Raw genomic sequence first — 17,396 nt, forward strand, 5'->3', positions numbered from 1 at the left:
CCCCCCCACCCCCGTCCCCAGCCCCCTATCCAAAGAGGCCGCCGTCACGTTGGCCCACTTTCCCACACCCCACCAGCCCAGTTACAAATGGTGATTTTCTGTTTATTGCTCAAAAACAAAAATCCATAAGCAAAGGTAGGGAGACTGGGGTGGGGAGATGACAGGAAGGGGTTGGGGCCTTGTCCCAGCATCCCTTTCTTCCCTCTTCTGCTGCTGCTCCAGGGCCCCTGGTCAAGCCCAGGGCCAGAGCATCGGGGAAGGACAGAGCCCCACTGGCCAAGGGAACTGCGGAGATTTCGGGAGCAGTCTCTGTGGGGTACGGTAGGCTGGAGGGGCCCCAGATAGTTCAGGGGAGCTGAGTTCCCTTTCCAGGGCCCAAAAGCTAGTGGGGGGAGAGGGCAGGCCCCTTGTTTGGCAACTGAGAAGAGGAGGCTTTGGGCGGCAGGATGCTGGTTTATTTACTGTAGGGTCCCCAGGGCTAGCAAAGCCCCTGTGGAACCAGGAGACTATTTACACGGCAGGGAGGAGAGGAGCCAGAGGCCAGGTCCTATGCTCCTCCCGCCCAGAATGAGGCAGGGAGGGGCATCCTGGGTCCTGAAGCCTTAGTCTTGGGGTTCAGATGGAAACTTCATACTCCCGTGTATCCTGGAGACAGAGAGATGGCATCAGTTGCTGGAGGGGGGGAGGTGGCAGCAAAATGGAAGGGGGCTCTGGGCTTTTTAAATATCATTGATCACTCAGGCTTTGGAGGTCACAGGGTGGGAATGGGGCTCAATCTGGCCAATGGATGTGTTTAGTTCATCCTCTAGATCTTAAAATCACATAAAAATCTGAATGTCTCATCATCCTGACCACGCAGTGGGGCCTAAGTGGACTGGCTGGGACTCACTGGATTCTCCAATTAGCTGCGGTCCTCACCGCTCCCTATTGTTTAGACATGACTTGATTTGTTCATGGACATGGTCTTTGTAGGCAGCTGAGTTTGAAATTCCAAAGACAGAAATCACAGTCATTGAAAGAGGTTAGAGAGCCCCGAGGGAGCGGAGAGGTGTGGCTCCAGGAGGACTCACCCCAGCCTCATAAAGTGGATTGCTGAAGTCTGACTCCACCGTGATGGGGCTGTAGGAATGGGAGCCCGAGAAGCCGAAAAGGGATTTCCCTTGTAGTCTGGGAAAGGGAGAAGACAGAGTGGCTTATCAAGAGGTGAGCTTCCAAGTCTACCTCACCCAAGCTTCGGCGCCGGCGGACATCTTGTCTTCCCCGGCCAGCAGCTCCCTGAGAAGGGTACTTACTTGGTGTAGTATATGTACACGCCACTGCCGAGGACAATGACCAAGCCTAGGGGCAGAAGAATGGCCAAGGCGAGGTTCCCACCCTCCAGCTGCCGTGACGGGTCTGTGGTCTGGGTCACTGGGGGAAGGAGGAGAGGCCAGTGAACTGGGGCTGGGCCCAGCCCTGCGCTCTCCCCAGCCTCCTGCCCTGGACCCTGCACCCTCGGTCTCAACCCTCCGGGGCCTGGCCTTCAGCCCCTGGCCTCTGCCTTGCCCTCCCGACTCAGCCAGGCCTGGGTCTCCACCTGTGCCCTCACTGACCTTCCAGTTTTCGGTTGTCCAGGAGCTCCTCATAGGCCACTGCAGGGAGAGGAGGGGGAGGGGACGGGGTCTGAGCCAGGGTGGGAAGGAGGCTGGGTGGAGGGCAGGGAGCCCAGTGGGGCTGGGTTGGACAGCCTAGTGTTTTGCCCCTCTGCTCAACCTAAACTTCATCCTTCCCTTGGCGGGAGCGGAGGAGGATTAGTCAGCCAGGACCTTCTTCCTCCTTCTCCAGACCCCTAAAAGTTCAGGGCTCCTGGGCAATCTGATTCAAAATAGGATTTGTGCAGAGGGCAAGGGATTTTCAAACCAAAGCCTGCTCTGCTATTTTCCTTAGGATAGTTGCATGACCTTGAATTTCCCCAGGACTTCTGGATGTACCCAGGAGGCTGAGAGCCCACAGGATGGGGGTGGGAAGCTCACCAGAGTTACTATTGCTCTCAGAACTTGCTACCCAAATTTCGATCCCTGTCATGCCCCTTGGCACTGTCGTGCCCCTCACTACCCTGTCCACCCAGGCACCTTTGCAGAGTGGGGGCTGGCTGGTCCAAAGTGAGGGGTGGCCAGGCACACAGGTGATGGTGACCTCGCCGATGAGCTCAAAGCCCTCATAGCAGAAGAAGCGTAGAGACTCGCCCGCCTGGTAGTGATGCTTGTACAGCGTCTGGTAGCCATTCTCCGGTACCCCAGGGTTCAGGCATGGCTCATACTTCACTGCAAGGATCACGTCTGTCACATGCCAGCTACACTGCTGAGCAAGCCACCCAGCCATGCTTCCCAGGGTGTCCCCAGACTCACAGGCGCACTTTGGGACCCGGTCGCTCCACTTGGGCGTGCCTGTGTCCCGGCTGTAGCAGGTGAGTACGGCGGCCCCCTCCAGGCTGTACCCCGGCAGACAGCGGTACTGTACATGGGAGCCAACAGGGAAGCCGGCGTCCGAGGCAGTTCGGTGCCCGTTGGTGATCTCACCAGGGTCAGCACAAGTCATAACTGTTGGCAGAGGCCAAGGATGATAGGCGCTAGGGCCTTAAAAGATCTCTCAGAAGCTTAGGGCCAGGGAGGCCTGAGACTTGGGGTCATCTCCTCTGAGTATACCCCTGACCTCCCACTGTTTTCTCGGAATGCACAGCAGGCTTTGACAAAACTTAATTCAGTGCACTTTAGATTTCAGGCTTCTTCTGGGAAACAGTGATTAAGGCAACCAGGTCTCCACCCTAGGGTGAAATTTGAACTATTTAACCACTGTACCAGAAACATACTCACTAAACCCCAGATGGGTCAGCCCTGCATGGCAGGTATGGGCTGGACAGCTGCTTTCTCTTAAGAGGGGCCCAGCCTTCAGCTCCCCAAGTTCCCAGACCATTCTGCTCACTTGTATTGCCTGTAGGCTCCTGAAGACATTCAAGCCCACAGCCTTGTTGTGGACAAGCCACAATTAGTGCTTTCTTGAGCCTAGACCTGTGCCGGACACCCTGCTATTATGTCACAAACGCACTGGCCTTTTACCCTGGTGACCCCAGAGCTGACAGCCACTGTCATCTCCTTCAGAGCCCAGGGCTCAAGGCGGTGAAATAACTGACCAGTGGTCACTCGGCCAGGGAGTAGCCAAGCTGGTGCTGATCAGGGTCACGGGCGTGGAGCACTGAGCTGGGCTTGAGAAACTTGGGTCTTGGTTCAGCTTCAGGTTCAACATGTCACCGTGGACAGGGCCCCTCCCCAGTGTCGGGCCACTGGGCCAGGTCCCATCCCTGCTGGGCCCACATCTGTCCTTTCTCTTCCCTGCCCCCGTCCTGATGGGTTCCAGACTGAACATTCTGTGCTTCCTCCCAGGGACAGAGATGTTAACTAGAAAGGTTTCCTGTGTCCACCTCAAATCTGCTCTCCTGAAATACACCCCCATGGGTCCCACCATTGCCCCAAGGGGGCAGGTGGAGGAGCTGCAATCTCATATCCTGTGGCAGACTCCCCAGATTTGGAGAAAATGACAAGACACTACCCCTTTCTGCTCTAAAAGATAAACACTTGCAGGTCTTCTGAGTGTCACCTCTGAAATCTCCTGACCCATGCCTAGGACAATTAACACACCCCTCTTCCCAGAGCCCTTCTTGACATCTACAGCAGCTACTGCTTCCTCACTGTTCACACACCAGGCATCTGCTCCTCATATGCCCCTGTGTCTCCTGCACCAGTGTGGAGGCCAAGGCCCAGAGATGTTAAGTGCCTTGCCTGAGATCAACACAGCAGTTACCGCTCTGTAAATCCTTAGTGGGTTAGCTATCTGTCCCCGTACCAGACTGAGAATTCTGTCCAGGTAACCCTGCTGCCTTCGCATCGCCCCAACCCGGCATGGGGTTTCAGGGACTGCATTAAAATAAACAGAACTCTCTGATGAGCCCGGGCCCTAGCAAAATGTCCAGGGTGGAGGAACTGAGAGATGGGAGCAGGGCCTAGAACAGGAAGAGTGGAACCAAGAGCTGATAGGGCAGAGCAGGGAGACGTGGAACTCAACAGGGCAGAGGTGGGGCCGAGAGCTCCTGGGGCGGAGCCACGGAAAGGAGCAGCAGGGCCCTGAGGAGTCGCTGCCGCAGCCCAGAACAGTCAAGAGGAAGGAACTCGGTCCAGAGGTGAGAGTGGGGTCCGGAAGGGACAGGTTCGCAGCGCCAGAGGAGTGGCACCCAGAGACATAGGGACGAAGCTTGAGGAAGGTCCTAGCAGGATCCAGAGGGAAGGGATGGAACTGACCAGGCAGAGGCAGGGACGGAGGTGGGGCTCAGGGAAAATGGGCGGGGCCAAGCGGACCACACCCCCAGGAGAAAAGACCAGGGTGGGGCTGAGGCTCACTTTTTTGGCAGGCGGGTGGCGCTGCGCTCCAGGACAGGTCCCACTGACAGGTGAGGATGTCGGAGCCCAGCAGCTCGTAACCAGGCTCGCACTGGTAAGTGAGCACAGTGCCCCGGATCAGGTCCCCGTGGGACGCCGTCCTCCAGCCCCACTCAGGAGGTGGCAGCTCAGGGCATGTGTCGTTCCTCGGGACCTCTGCAGGGGAGAAAGAGCGGGTTTGGAGACCACCCTGCGACTTAGAAAGCCTTTTCAGCCTTGAGGGTCTCACTCTTCCCGAGATCTCGGGCCTGCCGGACCCCTCCAAATTCAGACGCTAGCCCTCTGTACCTTTGAAGTGCAACACGAAGCCCTGACCCAGGCCTGGGTTTGGGGGCCCGGGTGGTGCCTGGAACTGCAGCGTGAGGTCAGGCCCAGAGGAGAGGAGCCGGCGGCGCGGTTGGGGTCCACGCAGCTGGGCCAAGACACGGGCGCTGGGACCCTCCCCGTCGAACAGTGTCAGCATGTCCCCTTCACGCACGTTCAAGCTGCAGGAGGGTGCCAGATATGGGGAGAGACTGCCACCCGCCGCTCCTACCCAGCTTGACCCAGCTCTTACACAGGTCAGTAGTAACCTCCAATCATGCCTCTATATTCCTGGGGCCAGATCTGTACCACCTCGCTTTTGACCAATTATGGGCTTTTCCTCTGGGCTAGCCACTCAAGGTTCCACTTGCATTGTGATTCCTCCTAGTCCCTGCTTCCCAATCCCCAATCCTGCTCACTCCTAGGTCCTCCCACCCTAGGTCCCTCCTCCAGCACCAGGTGATGCCCAGCCCAGCTCAGGTCCAGCTCTGACTAATCACAGACCATGCTCATTTCACCCCACCCAACTCTAGGTTTGGCCTGAGTATCTACTTTTGGGTTATGGACACTTCTGGTTCTGTCTAGTCACATGACAACCTCACAGCAAATCAGCTCATTGGATTCTATCCACACCCATCAAGAGTGTTGGTGATGGAAATTTCTCTGGAGATCTTCAGAAAACCCCAAAGTAAGAGACACCAGACCAGAACCCCTTCTTTCACAGTAGCCCCTTCTGGAAGGTTGCATTACCCCCATTTACTTGTCCAAGGTCAGCTGGCTAATACTTGATTCGAACATAGGTACCTGGCAACACCACCCCCATCCCGAACCTTAGTTTCTCTTTCATCAGAGCATATATTCACCGAAACTTGTGTAGACAGAGATGAGCCAGCCAGGCTCAGAGTGCAGGTTAGTGTGGTGTCATGTGACACTTCACTGAGCCCACACCCTTTGCACCCTCTGTAGCACCCCAACATACATCTCGACTTGGAGCAAGATGCGCTTCTCTTCCTGGACATGCAGGCCCCACACGCAGTCCTGACTGGGGCTGTAGCTCTGGGGCCAGTCTGGAGAAAGCACCACACCAGCTGGCTCTGACAGCTCCCCTCCACACATGGCTAGGGTAGAAGGTATCAGATTCAGAACCCAGGTGGACACAGTCTGATCTCACCATAGTCCTCACCCCTCCCAGTTGCACGAAACCACCACGCAGGTTTTCTACTTTGTTCCAGTTCCTGTTTGTTTTTTGCTTTGTCTAGTCCTGTTGTGTCCAACGCCAGTCCAGCTCTTAATCAACCCTGTCTACTCTCTAGCCCAGACATCACCACCCAATCCATGATTTAGCCCAACTCCAGTTCTAGCTCTTGAAGACATCTGGATGGTGACACCTAAGTTCTTTAGCAAGCCCACCAATTATTTACTAAGAAAACTGAGTCTCTGAAAGGGACAGGGATTTACCCAATGTCTGGGTTTATTAGGTTTGGATATGCAGTTCTCCTTCCTGAATGGCTTCCCAGGATCCCCAGCTCAGAGGGTAGTCTGTAGACTGAAGGACTTCTGGGGGATGCAGAGGGCTCACCCTTACAAGCTGGCTCTGTGTCGTTCCAGTGGGGTTCTGTGGGATCCACACATTCGATGGCATTGGGGGGACCAGGGGGCTCTAGGGCATATCCTGGGAGGCATGAGAAGGTGGCCAGTGCCCCTGGGCGGTACTCAGGGTCCGTGGTGGTGACGTTGCCATGTGCCAGGAAAGGGGCAAAGCAGCGATCTTCCTCAAAGGCTGGGGAGGAGCCAGTGACAAGAAATAAAGCATTAGGACGGGACTCAAGGGATCTCAGATCGGGGATATGGACTGAGTTCAAGGGTTGTTTGGTCACTCAGGGGGCTGTTTCAAATGAAATGCCCTTGGATTTAGCTTTCACTTTTCAGTTCCCCTAAAATGCTTATACTCTTCACTCACACATGTATTTTACCTCTGGCCTTGGCCTTGGAGGGAAAACCCTAGGCTAGTCAATTTACAGATGCAGAAACTGAGGTCTACAGAGAAAAAGCCACTTGCCCAATGCCACACAGTAGGGCATCTACGTGGTAGGTGCATGTATTAACCCAGGCCACTGGATTTCCAACCAGAGATACTTGGCTCTGGAAACTACAAAAGAATCAGGGGAAAGGGCACCTTTGGTTCATATAGGTGTGTTTCGGCCTTAAAAATAACAGTTGGATTCTAATCATTTTTGATATCCCATGCTGTGGCTAGAATCAACAGGCAGCTAGTGCAAAAGCTGCTCATTTTGACTTTGCATTAAGTCAGTGTAAATGAACGTTTTCCCTTTTGCCCACTTGATCATATCTTAGCAGCAAAACTGTTAGGTTTTTGCACTCAGGCATCTGTGATCCAGAAGAGGAATCAGAAGCTCATGGACCAGTAATGCCCACGACCCTGGGGGCAGGCACAAACCTAGGGAGTCTCCCTAAAAGCCCAGCACTCTCAGAATCTAACATGCAATTTATTTTTCAGATCCACTGTTCTATTTCACTGTTACTTAAACTGAGAGGGGATCATGTCCAAATCCTATGCATCTCCCAGGGCCTGGTGCCAATTCCATTGCTATGATTCATACCAGAGACGAGCCCCTCCCATCTCAGAGCATTTCACTTTGTTTCTCTCCTGTGACTCTTTGCATGAGTCCCCTGCCTCAGCCACATTGAAGATGTTTCCCAGTTATACCAGACCCTTCTCTTTGCTCGCGCTGTTCCTTCCCCCCTGAGGCACTTCTCAGGCTCCCTGCTTTAAAATACTCTCTATCCTGGGGTCTCCCTGGTGGCGAAAGGGGTTACACACCGTACTATGAAGCAATCCGCAGCCTCTGCAGCACGAGTTGGATCCCCAGCTGGCCAGGGAGCTACCCACATGGCGCAAACCTCTCCTGACTCGCCCGCTGCTCCCCTCAGCAGTGTATTTCGGTCAGTCTGCCTGTTCTGTTCCCCAATCTGTCTCTGGTGAATTCTCTCCCCTCTGCCCCCCGCATCTCAGGCCTGTGCCCCAGCTCTTGCATAAATAAATAAATAAATAAATAAATCTTTAAAAAAAAAATACTCTCTATCCTGTAAGGCCCAGCTCGGATGCCTCTTCTCCTGTGATCACTGAGCTCTTTGTTTCTACCTGTGCATCTGGTGTCCCTTCTCTTAGTAACAGCAGCTCTATTCTCATTCTGGGACACATAGTTTCCTCTACTTCCAGGTTCAAGTGGGGGCCAACTAGGGGTGGTCATGTGATATGGATCTGCCAAGCATACCACCACCTGCCCCTAGCTCCTGTGACTGGCTCAGGCATTGGCACATGCCCTAATCCAGGGCAATGAGAAGTTTTCCTGGCATTTTTGCTGGGGGGACATTTCTCTCTCTCAATTTGGTGGTATGTCAGCCTGGAACTGCTAGATTCACCACAGGTGGAGAGCCAGCCTGAGAATGAGGCCAACAGAAGGAAAGAGCCAAGAGACAGAGGTAGCTGGTGGCCTGGCCATGTTCCCTGGGCCCAGTCATACATGAAGATTACATGGAAAAGACCACTCAGGGAATTGGAACGGGCTTATATGAAGGAATCCTTGTAGTTTGGGGTGTGGGGGGCAGTCAGGTTTCAGGGATCCAAACAGAGATGAGCAGGGATGTAGCCAGTACTGTGAGCAGGCCTGGGTGTCCAGGAATAGGGGAAGGTGCAGGAGCCATGGCCATGGGATGTGGGATGGGGGCAGGTACCTTCAAATCGGAGGCTCAGCAGCAGAGGATTGGCAGGTGTCTCTGAGAGCAGCTCCACATAGAGGGACTGAGCGTCGCTGATGAGACCCCGCTCTGGGACGTCATCCATGTCTGAGTCATAGATCACTGGGGAGAGGGGACTGCCCCCTGAGCGCACCATCAGCCTGGAATGGACAGAAGGGGGCCAAGCTCAGTTTCCCTTCAGAAGCCGCCTCACCTGTTGCCTGCTCTCCTATTTTCAAGGCTACAACTATCAAACATTATATGCAACTGTATGCTTTGAAGCCTTTGCATATTTGATCCTGATTAGCTCTCACCAGAACCCTTGCACCAGACACTATTATCCCTCATTTTATGGGTAAGGACATTGAGGTACAGAAAGATTAAAAGCTTGCCCCAAACTAGCAACTAGTGGCAGAGCGGGGACACTAGTTTGTTAGGTAAAAAATAACAGCAGACGGGCCTCCCTGGTGGTGCAGGTGGTTGGGCGCAGTGCTGTGAAGCTGTGTGCAGCCTCTGCAGAGCTGGTTCAATCCCCACCAGCCGCGGAGAGGCCATGTGGTGAGGCAGACCTCTTCTGTCTCGAGGGCTGCTCCCCTCAGCAGTGTATTTCGTCAATCTGCCTGTTCTGTTCCCCACTCTGTCTGTGGTGAATCTTCTCCCCCTCCCGCACATCTGGCCTGTACCCCGGTTCTTGTATAAATAAATAAATCTTTAAAAAAAAATGACAGCAGATGAAAATGATGCAGACACTTGTGCTGCACTGCCAGGCCTCAGAGCATTCGCCTCCATTCTACAGACAAAGAAACTGAGGCACAGAGAGGTTAAGTGATTCGTCTAAGCTGGCACTGCTATGCTGGCTAAGAAAGGGGCAAGACTGACCTGTGTTTGACACATGCCCCAACTGGGATCCACCCCGGGTCTGTCTCACTCCCCACTGCAGCCCCCATTTCCCTGAGGTGGGTTCCTCTGACCCAAGGTCAGGACCCTCACCGGTCGTTGTCCTCATCCAGTGAGACCCTCTCGAAGTGCAGGTGCAGCCTGCGGCCCTCAGCTGCTTCAATGACCCAGCGGCAGGTGAGGTTGGGCCCCGCTGCTCCCCCAGGCTCAGGGGACACTATGCGGCCTAGGGTAGCATTGTGGATGGTGCCACCACAGGATGCTGAGGGCAGAGGAGGGGCAGGTTAAGGTGACATGTCTGTCTTCAGAGCTGCCTCATCCACCCCTCAAGGCTTTGGCTGGGACCTGGCCTTGGGATGGCCTCTGCCCTACAGGCTCACCCCAGAGGACAGGACAGGACACCACCTATGTAGGGAACCATCCCTGGAATGGAAACACCCCAGGGAGGATGCCTCCAGCCTGGAAATTCACTAAAATGAAGGTTCCCAGATGTGAACACCTTAGGACGGGCAGTTGTGGGTAGCCCCAAACTTAAAGCTCTCAGATGGAAAGTCTCCAAGATGGGGATCCCTAGGATGAAGACTCTCCAGGAAAAAGCCCCTCCAGATATGGACTCTAAGGATGATTTCCTCTAAGAGGAGGAGTCTCCAAAAGAAGGGACTGCCAGAAAGTGACTCCCCAAATGGAAAGCCTCCAGGTGGGGTACTCCGTGGAGACTCCCCAAGGACAGAGACACTCCAAGGACAGAAATCCTCAGTGCAAAGAGCTCCAGATGGAGACTCCAGGATAAGGACTCTCCAGGGTAGAAATCCCTCCAACATGGGTGTTCCCCAAAGGTGGAGACCCCCCAGGGAGGACACTTCGAATGCAACTCTGGACAGAAGCACCACCTCTTGTGGAGGAGACTCACCTATGCAGTTGGGGGGTTCACCACTCCAGGCTGGTCGTGTGCCATTGAGGCAGATGAGGGTCTCCTCACCCTGCAGCTGGTAGCCTGAATCACAGTGGAAGGTGGCAGTGCCCCCAGCGTGCAGGTCTGTCACGCTCACGTCCCCGTGGGCCGGCCGGGGTGGGAAGCCGCAACTCAGCAGGTAGGCTGGGCCAGGGAGGACAGGAGGAGGGCTCATCTCCCAGGTTACCCTCTCAGCCCCCAGCCCTTCCTCTCCTCTTTCCAGGTCCTCCTGGGGGCCCACACTAGCTCTCTCTCAGGGTTCTCACAAGGAGCCATGCAAGCACCTCACGAAGAAGTTACGACAATACCCCTCTCTCTCCTAATCTCTGATGACCCCACTTTGGCCCCCATTTTGTAAATGAGACACCTGAGGCTCAGGGGAGTTATTCTGGACCCCAGCGCTCCTTTGCTGTGTGGCTTGAGGCAAATCAGTTGACCACTCTGAACACCATCCAGCTCTAAAAATAGCAAATAGTATTTGCAGAGTTTGTTCAGCTTCCAGAGCGAGTTCACCCGGTGCTTCTAAGGTAGGTAGAAGAAGACCGTGACCCATTTTCCAGATGTGGACTTGAGGTTCCAAGTTATGAAGTGCCTCATAGCATTTTCTCCCCTCCACTCACAGACTTCCTTGTGTGGGGTGTGCTGAGGTAGCACGCGCTCAGCTTCCATCCAGAGGAGCCACACGAAACTCCTTTAGGAACTTTGACTCTTTTGACTATTCATGATAGACCGTAATACTTTGCAATGAATTTGCAAGGGGCTGAGCAATCCTATAACCTTTGAGTCTTTTTCTTCCTCTGAGATGCGGTTGACAATGGCCACCCCCAGGCTTGATGGGAGAAGCAAATGAAACAACGGTTGGTGAACAGGCTTTGTAATGGAAAGTTAGCTGGATTTGGGGTGAGGGGTAAGGGAGCTTTTGGTCTCTCAGAGATACCAGTGAGGCCACTCTGGACCTGAAGCTCCAGTTAGTGCAGAGTGGGAAAGGCTCATAAACAGGACCTTGGTCCCAGAGGTGCCTGGAGAAGTTGCAAGACTTTATTCCAGCCAAGGCAGGAATAGAGGCCAATTCATGCAATAGCTCTGCTTCCCCCAAATGCTCCACTTAGCCGAAGAGTCCTATTTTCAGGGTCCTAGGGAAGTGGCTGCTTAAAGGAGGCAGAAGGGAGGCATTTTGTAGGACAGAAGTCCAGCCCTCGCGCCTTGCTCCCACCACCAGGCCCCTGCCACCACTACCTGTGCCCCAGCTCACCATGAAGAGGCCTGACTGGGCCCACCACCAGGCCAGCATGGCCAGGTCCCGAGGAGAGGCCAGGATACAGGCTGAAGAGGGTGTGAGGAGGAGCTAGGTTGTGTGTGTCCTGGGTAAGGTCCATGAGGATCTGGAAGAGGTATAGGGCTCATGAAGCCAGGAATGACTGTGAGGTGATGTGAAGGAGGCACTGCACTGGCCCAACACACAGTTAGTCCTCTCTGTTTCTGGGGGTATAGAAGGGACTTTGGAGATGGCAGTAGTGTCTGGGATGGGGTAGCGGGCTGGGCCTTGGCACATGCTCTGGGGTGTGCTAGAACATACACTGCGGGGCGCTGCCCGCATACACAGGTGAGCATGGGTGTACAGGTGTGTGGAGGCTCCCATGGGTGGATGCTCATGAATGCAGTTGTGCATGGCTACATCCTCCTTCCCAGCCTCCAGGAGTCAGGAGGGTCTTTCTAGGTCACAAATCTGAAGCTGTCACTATCCTGCTTAAAACATTTCAAAATCTCTCTCCCCCACTGCTCCGCTTGCAGGGTAAGGTAGTCTGAACTCCTTGCTGAAGCTGCTGAAGCCTTCATGACTTCATGATGTGCATCCATCGACCTCCCAGTCTGGCTTCTTAGCCTACTTTGCCCACAGCACTCTGCGCGCTGATGGCAGGAGCAGTGACTGATGTTTTTGCGCTCTCACTGTGTGCCAGACACTATTTTAAGCCCTTGACATGTATTAACTCATTTGATCTTCCTAATAATACGATGGAGGAAGTATTATGATCCTCATCATTCAGATGAGACGATGAGGCACAGAAAGGTTAAGTAACTTGCCCCAGGCCACACAGTTCTATTTTCCATGCGGACTTACCGCAAGGCCTCTCAAGGGTCATGTTTTTCCCCCTCCCCGGGTCTTGGAGTGCGCTTTTTCATCCATGAGACAGCCGCCATCCTCGTTTTCTCCCTCCCACCCTCTCCCTAGCTAACTCATCTCTTAGGTTTCAGTTTAGTCGTCACCTTCTCCAAGAAGGTGTCCCTATATTCCTTAGAAGAAATGGAGGTCCCTTGGATATGTGCTCCCTCTGCTGTGTTCCCTCCATCATAGAGCTACGGATTCGTCTCATCACATTATCATCATGCTGATTCCTTGCTCACTTCCTTATCCACATTCTGAGTTCCTTGAAGTCAAAGTTACACCTGCCTTGTTCCTTCCTCTTCCGAAAGTTAACACAGGGCTGGTCTGAAGTGAGTACTCAATAAGCCCCTGTTGAGTGATGGATTCGAGCACACCCAGACCCGGGTCTATGAGTGGGTAAGACTATATAGGTCTCTTCTGCCCTCCCCCACAGGGTCCTATCAGAAGGAAAAACCCCCCACTTCACACCGCACTTGAAGGCTCCTGGATATGTCCCCTGCCCAGTAGGGCCCCTGCCCTTCCACCAGCACCCTGAAACTCCTCACCCTGATAGTGGATCCTGAAGCCACCGCCCCTTGGGGCCCTTGGGCTCTGGAAGTGTAGGAGCAGCCGATTGGTTGGGCTCCGAAGGACCTGTCCTTCTCCCAGCATGGAGGAGTTGGCCAGGAGTCGGGGGGCCAGACCTGGGGACCCCCCACCAGCCAGCACCAGGAGCTCCTCCTCCCGAGACAGGTTCAGTGTCTGCACCTAAAGAAGTGAGACCCAGCCCCACCAGCACGTTAGCCAGGGCGTGTGGATCCCTGACTCTCCCCCTGTTCCCTGTCTTCCTTTTCCCTGTGTGTTGCAGCCCAAACTGGTGCCACTGGCCAAGTTACAGGTTTCTAGGAGAGTCTTGGAGAAAACAGGCCCATTTGAATCAGAAAACAGGTTCTGGGCTTCCCAGGGCAAACCTATGCACACCATTGGACCCAAGAGAAAGGGCCTGGAGGCTTCAGAATCAAAGCTCAAGTCCAGTTACCTGGATCTCGATGCCGTAGCCAGGATAGACATGGATGCTGTACGTGCAGTCCAGGAGCCCTACGGCACGGCTGGCGGTGCTCCCTAAATCTGGAGACTCCACATGCCCTTCGCCCTCAGAGATGTTGTTATTACACAGAACTAGAGAGACACAGTGGCTGGGGTTGAGCGAAGCCCCGTGTTCCTGCCCTCCCAGCCAAGCAACTCGGAGCTTCCTCACCTGCCTCCTGCCCAACACCCCTCATCACCTTGACCCCCCCCCACCTGTGCCCAGAACGCCCTCCCACCGCTGTCGTGTAGAGAAAACATGCGGAACAGTGCCTGGGACATCACATGGGGATAAAATGCTCGCCTTCCTTCACAGTAAGCCAGGCCCCTCTCCCACCTGCACCCGGATCCCTGCTTCCTGCACACGTTCCCAGGGGCGTCTTCCCTGTCCATACCCTCCCCCCCACACACACACCAGTGCGCTTGCACACCAGCCCCTCGGCTCTCAATCGCCTCACCTGGGCTGGTCACTGTCGTGGTGACAGTTGTCGTGGTGATGATGGTGGTCGTGGTCTCCTCCTCCCCTCCCTCAGGCCCAAGGGGCGGGCCTGGGGAGGCGGGACCGGGGAGGGGCGGGGCCGTAGTTCCTGGGGGTGGGGTCAGCAGCTCTGGCGCGGTGGGGCCTGCCCCCCTGCCCCCTTTAGGGGTTATGGCAGTTGTCAGAGGCCCTGTCCCTGGCTCAGTGGCCCGTGGCAGGGAGGGCGCTGCAAGAGTCTGGCCGGCTGGAGGGGTGGCTAGTGTGGGGTCTGGATCAGATCCTGAGACAGTGCAAGGGAAGTCAGGGCACAGGAGGAGCAAATTGGCTTGCCTTGCGTGGGGAGCAGGGCTGAACCCCATGAACCCCAAAGGCCTCCCCCACAAGGTACAGGTCCCCCACCGATCCCCCACCCAAACTCCCCACCTCCTTGCAAGGCTTCTACAGCCTAGCCCCCCACCTTGTCTGATTACCCCCACCCTTTCCATCTCTACCCGGGCCCCTCCACCCTGACAGTCCTGCTGAGCTTCGGTCTCTGCCTCCCCATTCAGATCTGGTGCCCTCTGCTGGTTACCCCCTGCTCTGTCCTTGGTCTTGCTCTTTCTGAACCCTTTATTTGCTATTATCAGGCTCTGGTTTTATGATTCTGGATTGGCTAGTCTCTACTTCCCTCTCCCTCGCTCTTTTTCCATGTCTTGCTCCCACTGTCTCTCTGATTCTGGGTCTCTGGGCTTCCTTTCATCTTTTTCTTCGTGTGTCCGTTTTTCTATCTGACGCTGTCTCTTCATCGTTCTGTCTCGGCTTCTCGGGTCCTTCAGCTATGCCCACTTTTGACTCTCTCTGTCTCACTCTGACTTTAACTGGTCTGACTCCCGCATTTCCGTGAGTTAATGTCCTCCCTCTGCCTCTGCATGATCCCTGCCATTCTGGGGGCCTCACCAGGCAGGTGGCCCATCTCTGGGCCCCTCCTCAGCAGGGCCCCATGGAGCAGCTCAGCCAAGGCCTCAGAGGCCATTGTAGGGGTCTCGCTTCCAGGCTCCAGCAGTGCCTCCTCCTCCTTCAGGGGCAGACCTAGGAGATGAAGTTGTGTGAGCCCTCCTACTGCCCCACACTCCCTCCTTCTCCAGAAAGGTGTTTTCCGGAGCTCTTCCTCCTGCTTGTGTCAGGTGGGCCGGCAAGGGCTCAGAGGGTCCAGGCTGGGCTGGGAGCCAAAATTGAAAGGAGACACAGAGATGTCCCTCACACTCCTACACCTTCCTCCCCCTTACCCCCCAGGCTATGTGGGCCTTCAGTGAACACCTTGGCCCGTAAGAACCCTGGACAGCGTTAGTAGGGCAGAGAAGGGGTAATGGTGCTGCCTTTATTTTCACCCCAGTCTGTTCCCTCCACATCCCTGGGACTCTGTGAAGGGTCTGGCAGCATCTCCCAGCCCTTGCTTCCGCAGTGCCCAGCTTTCCCTCCGGGTTTCTGTCCCTGCAGTGTGGTATTCTCTCTCTCTCTCTCTCTCTCTTTTTCCTCGCTCTTTCTTTCTCTCTCTCTCTCTCCCCTTCTCCTCCCCCTCTCCTCTGTAGTCTCTGCCCCCTTCCCTGGAGTCTAGTTGGGGGTAAGAATGGGGGCCGAGTACTTGGTGCCTGAGCACTGCCTCTGTTCATCTGTCTTTGTCCATACGTCCAAGCACACTAGTGTGTGCTGTGCCTGGCATCTCTCCCAGCACCTCCATCTCCCAACCAGGTGCCCTGCATGCTCCTGCCGCCTCCGCAGACAGCCCCCCCCCATCTTCCCCAGCCCTCCTTCCTGGATTTAACCCCTGAAACACTGCAAAGAGTTCCCCTCATTCATTTCCCCCACCTCCTCAGTATTGGGGGCTAGGGGCCCTAGGTGCAAACCAGAAAGCCTCTGCCCTGTCAGTTGTGCTCCTCCCTTCCCCCAGGAGTGCCAAAGGCCCAGGATGTTAGGAGAAAGGAGGGTTTAGGATCCCTCTGGGGGCCTTCTTGCCCCCTCCCCCCACATTCCCATGTCCTTACCCTGAATCCAGGGACAGCTCAGCAGAATCAGGAACAGCAGCTGGGGAGGCGGCGGGTGCTGGGCCCTGGGAGTCCCCATGGCGACTCACACTGATTTCTCTCCTCTGCGCCTCTCTTAGATAATCAAGCTGTCACCTTTCTTCCGTCTTTTTATCTCTCCTTTAAATTTTTTTTCTTGCTAGCAGTTAGCAAAGAAGACAATTTCTCTGCCCCTTGAGATGGAAGAGCAGAATTGTACTGGGAGTCGCCGGGGAGCCCACCCTTCGTTGCCCAATCTCCTCTGTCCTCTGCTCCGGATCTGTGGGAGAGGGGGCGCGGCTCCGGCTGCAGGGGGTGGGGCCGAGAGGGCCGAAGGGGCCGGGTAGCCTGCTTTACCCTCTTACTCAGGCACCTTGGTCCACCAGGCTTCTGGATCCCAAGCTGGGGGAGAGGAGAGAGGCAAAACAGCTTCAGGGGGTCTGGGGTGGGTGCAGGATCAATCGGAATGATCCCTACTAGACTCTAGCCACTCCTGCCAGGAGGGGAGGGGGTTGCAGAACCTGGAGAGCCAAAGCTCGGGTACTGGAGCTGCAGGAGGGAGAAACTGAGAAAGGTGTCGAGTCCACGTCAGATCCTGGGGACGGGCGAAGGGAGGGGCCTGCGATTTATTTGGGGGTGGGGGGAGGGGGAGGAGGAAGTGCAGATGGAGGAAGGAGGGACCACATGAGCCAGGACCGTAATCTTCACTCCCGCGGCCCCTAGGGGAAGCAAAGGAAACTCTCCGGTCCCAGCAGTAATTAGTCGGTACACACACACACACACACACACACACACACACTCACACACACACCCGCCATTCCAGCACATCTGGAATCTAAATCTCCTCTTCCCAGGGTGCTGAGAGGCGGGACAACTAGGATTGCGCTTGCTCACACCCCCCAATGTGCCCCCTTCCCACACCCAGGCCCCCTATGGGACTTCCCTTTCCCTTTCACAGAAGCTCATGTGGAATGGACTTTCCCCTCTTCCAGGAGAATGGCAAGTTTTCACGTTTGTGAGAAGTATAAGGGGGTGAGGGCTTGGGATCTAGGGAGGGGAGACCCTCCTCTTACACACAACATGACCCCGGCCGGCTGCCTGGAGGCCACAACTTGGATTCCCGCCCCCCTCGCCTCGCACAACCTCCGCAACTCCCTTTTCAGCACCACCGGCGGCGGACAGCGCTCCCGGCCCCGCCCGCACGGGCCCGGCTGCGCCGCGCGGGGTTGGCGGGAGCGGCCGCCACTGCCCGCCGGGCTGACCCCCGCGA

The 17,396-nt window shown here is 55.5% G+C and overlaps 1 protein-coding gene across 10 annotated transcripts; it reads right to left on the bottom strand.

Moving 5' to 3' along the window:
• Positions 1-615: 615 nt before the first annotated feature.
• On the bottom strand, positions 616-16,187 carry SEZ6L2 (seizure related 6 homolog like 2; the record flags this gene model as incomplete). 10 transcript variants are annotated; one of them, XM_084251559.1, is made up of 18 exons in its annotated part: positions 616-645; positions 1,071-1,167; positions 1,293-1,410; positions 1,593-1,631; positions 2,112-2,303; positions 2,388-2,579; positions 4,431-4,625; positions 4,758-4,954; positions 5,752-5,890; positions 6,352-6,552; positions 8,529-8,692; positions 9,522-9,690; positions 10,339-10,524; positions 13,090-13,291; positions 13,563-13,702; positions 14,068-14,157; positions 15,024-15,155; positions 16,109-16,187. In XM_084251559.1, the coding sequence occupies 18 exons, from the start codon at positions 16,185-16,187 to the stop codon at positions 616-618; spliced, it is 2,562 nt and encodes an 853-aa protein (XP_084107685.1). The 10 variants fall into 10 exon arrangements, with proteins under 10 accessions (XP_084107685.1, XP_084107683.1, XP_084107679.1 ...); XM_084251557.1 differs by having other exon boundaries at positions 14,068-14,196; XM_084251553.1 differs by having other exon boundaries at positions 14,068-14,367.
• Positions 16,188-17,396: the final 1,209 nt, after the last annotated feature.

The sequence above is a fragment of the Talpa europaea genome (assembly GCF_964194135.1).
Source record: "Talpa europaea genome assembly, chromosome: 12".
NCBI classification, from domain to species: Eukaryota; Metazoa; Chordata; class Mammalia; order Eulipotyphla; family Talpidae; genus Talpa; species Talpa europaea.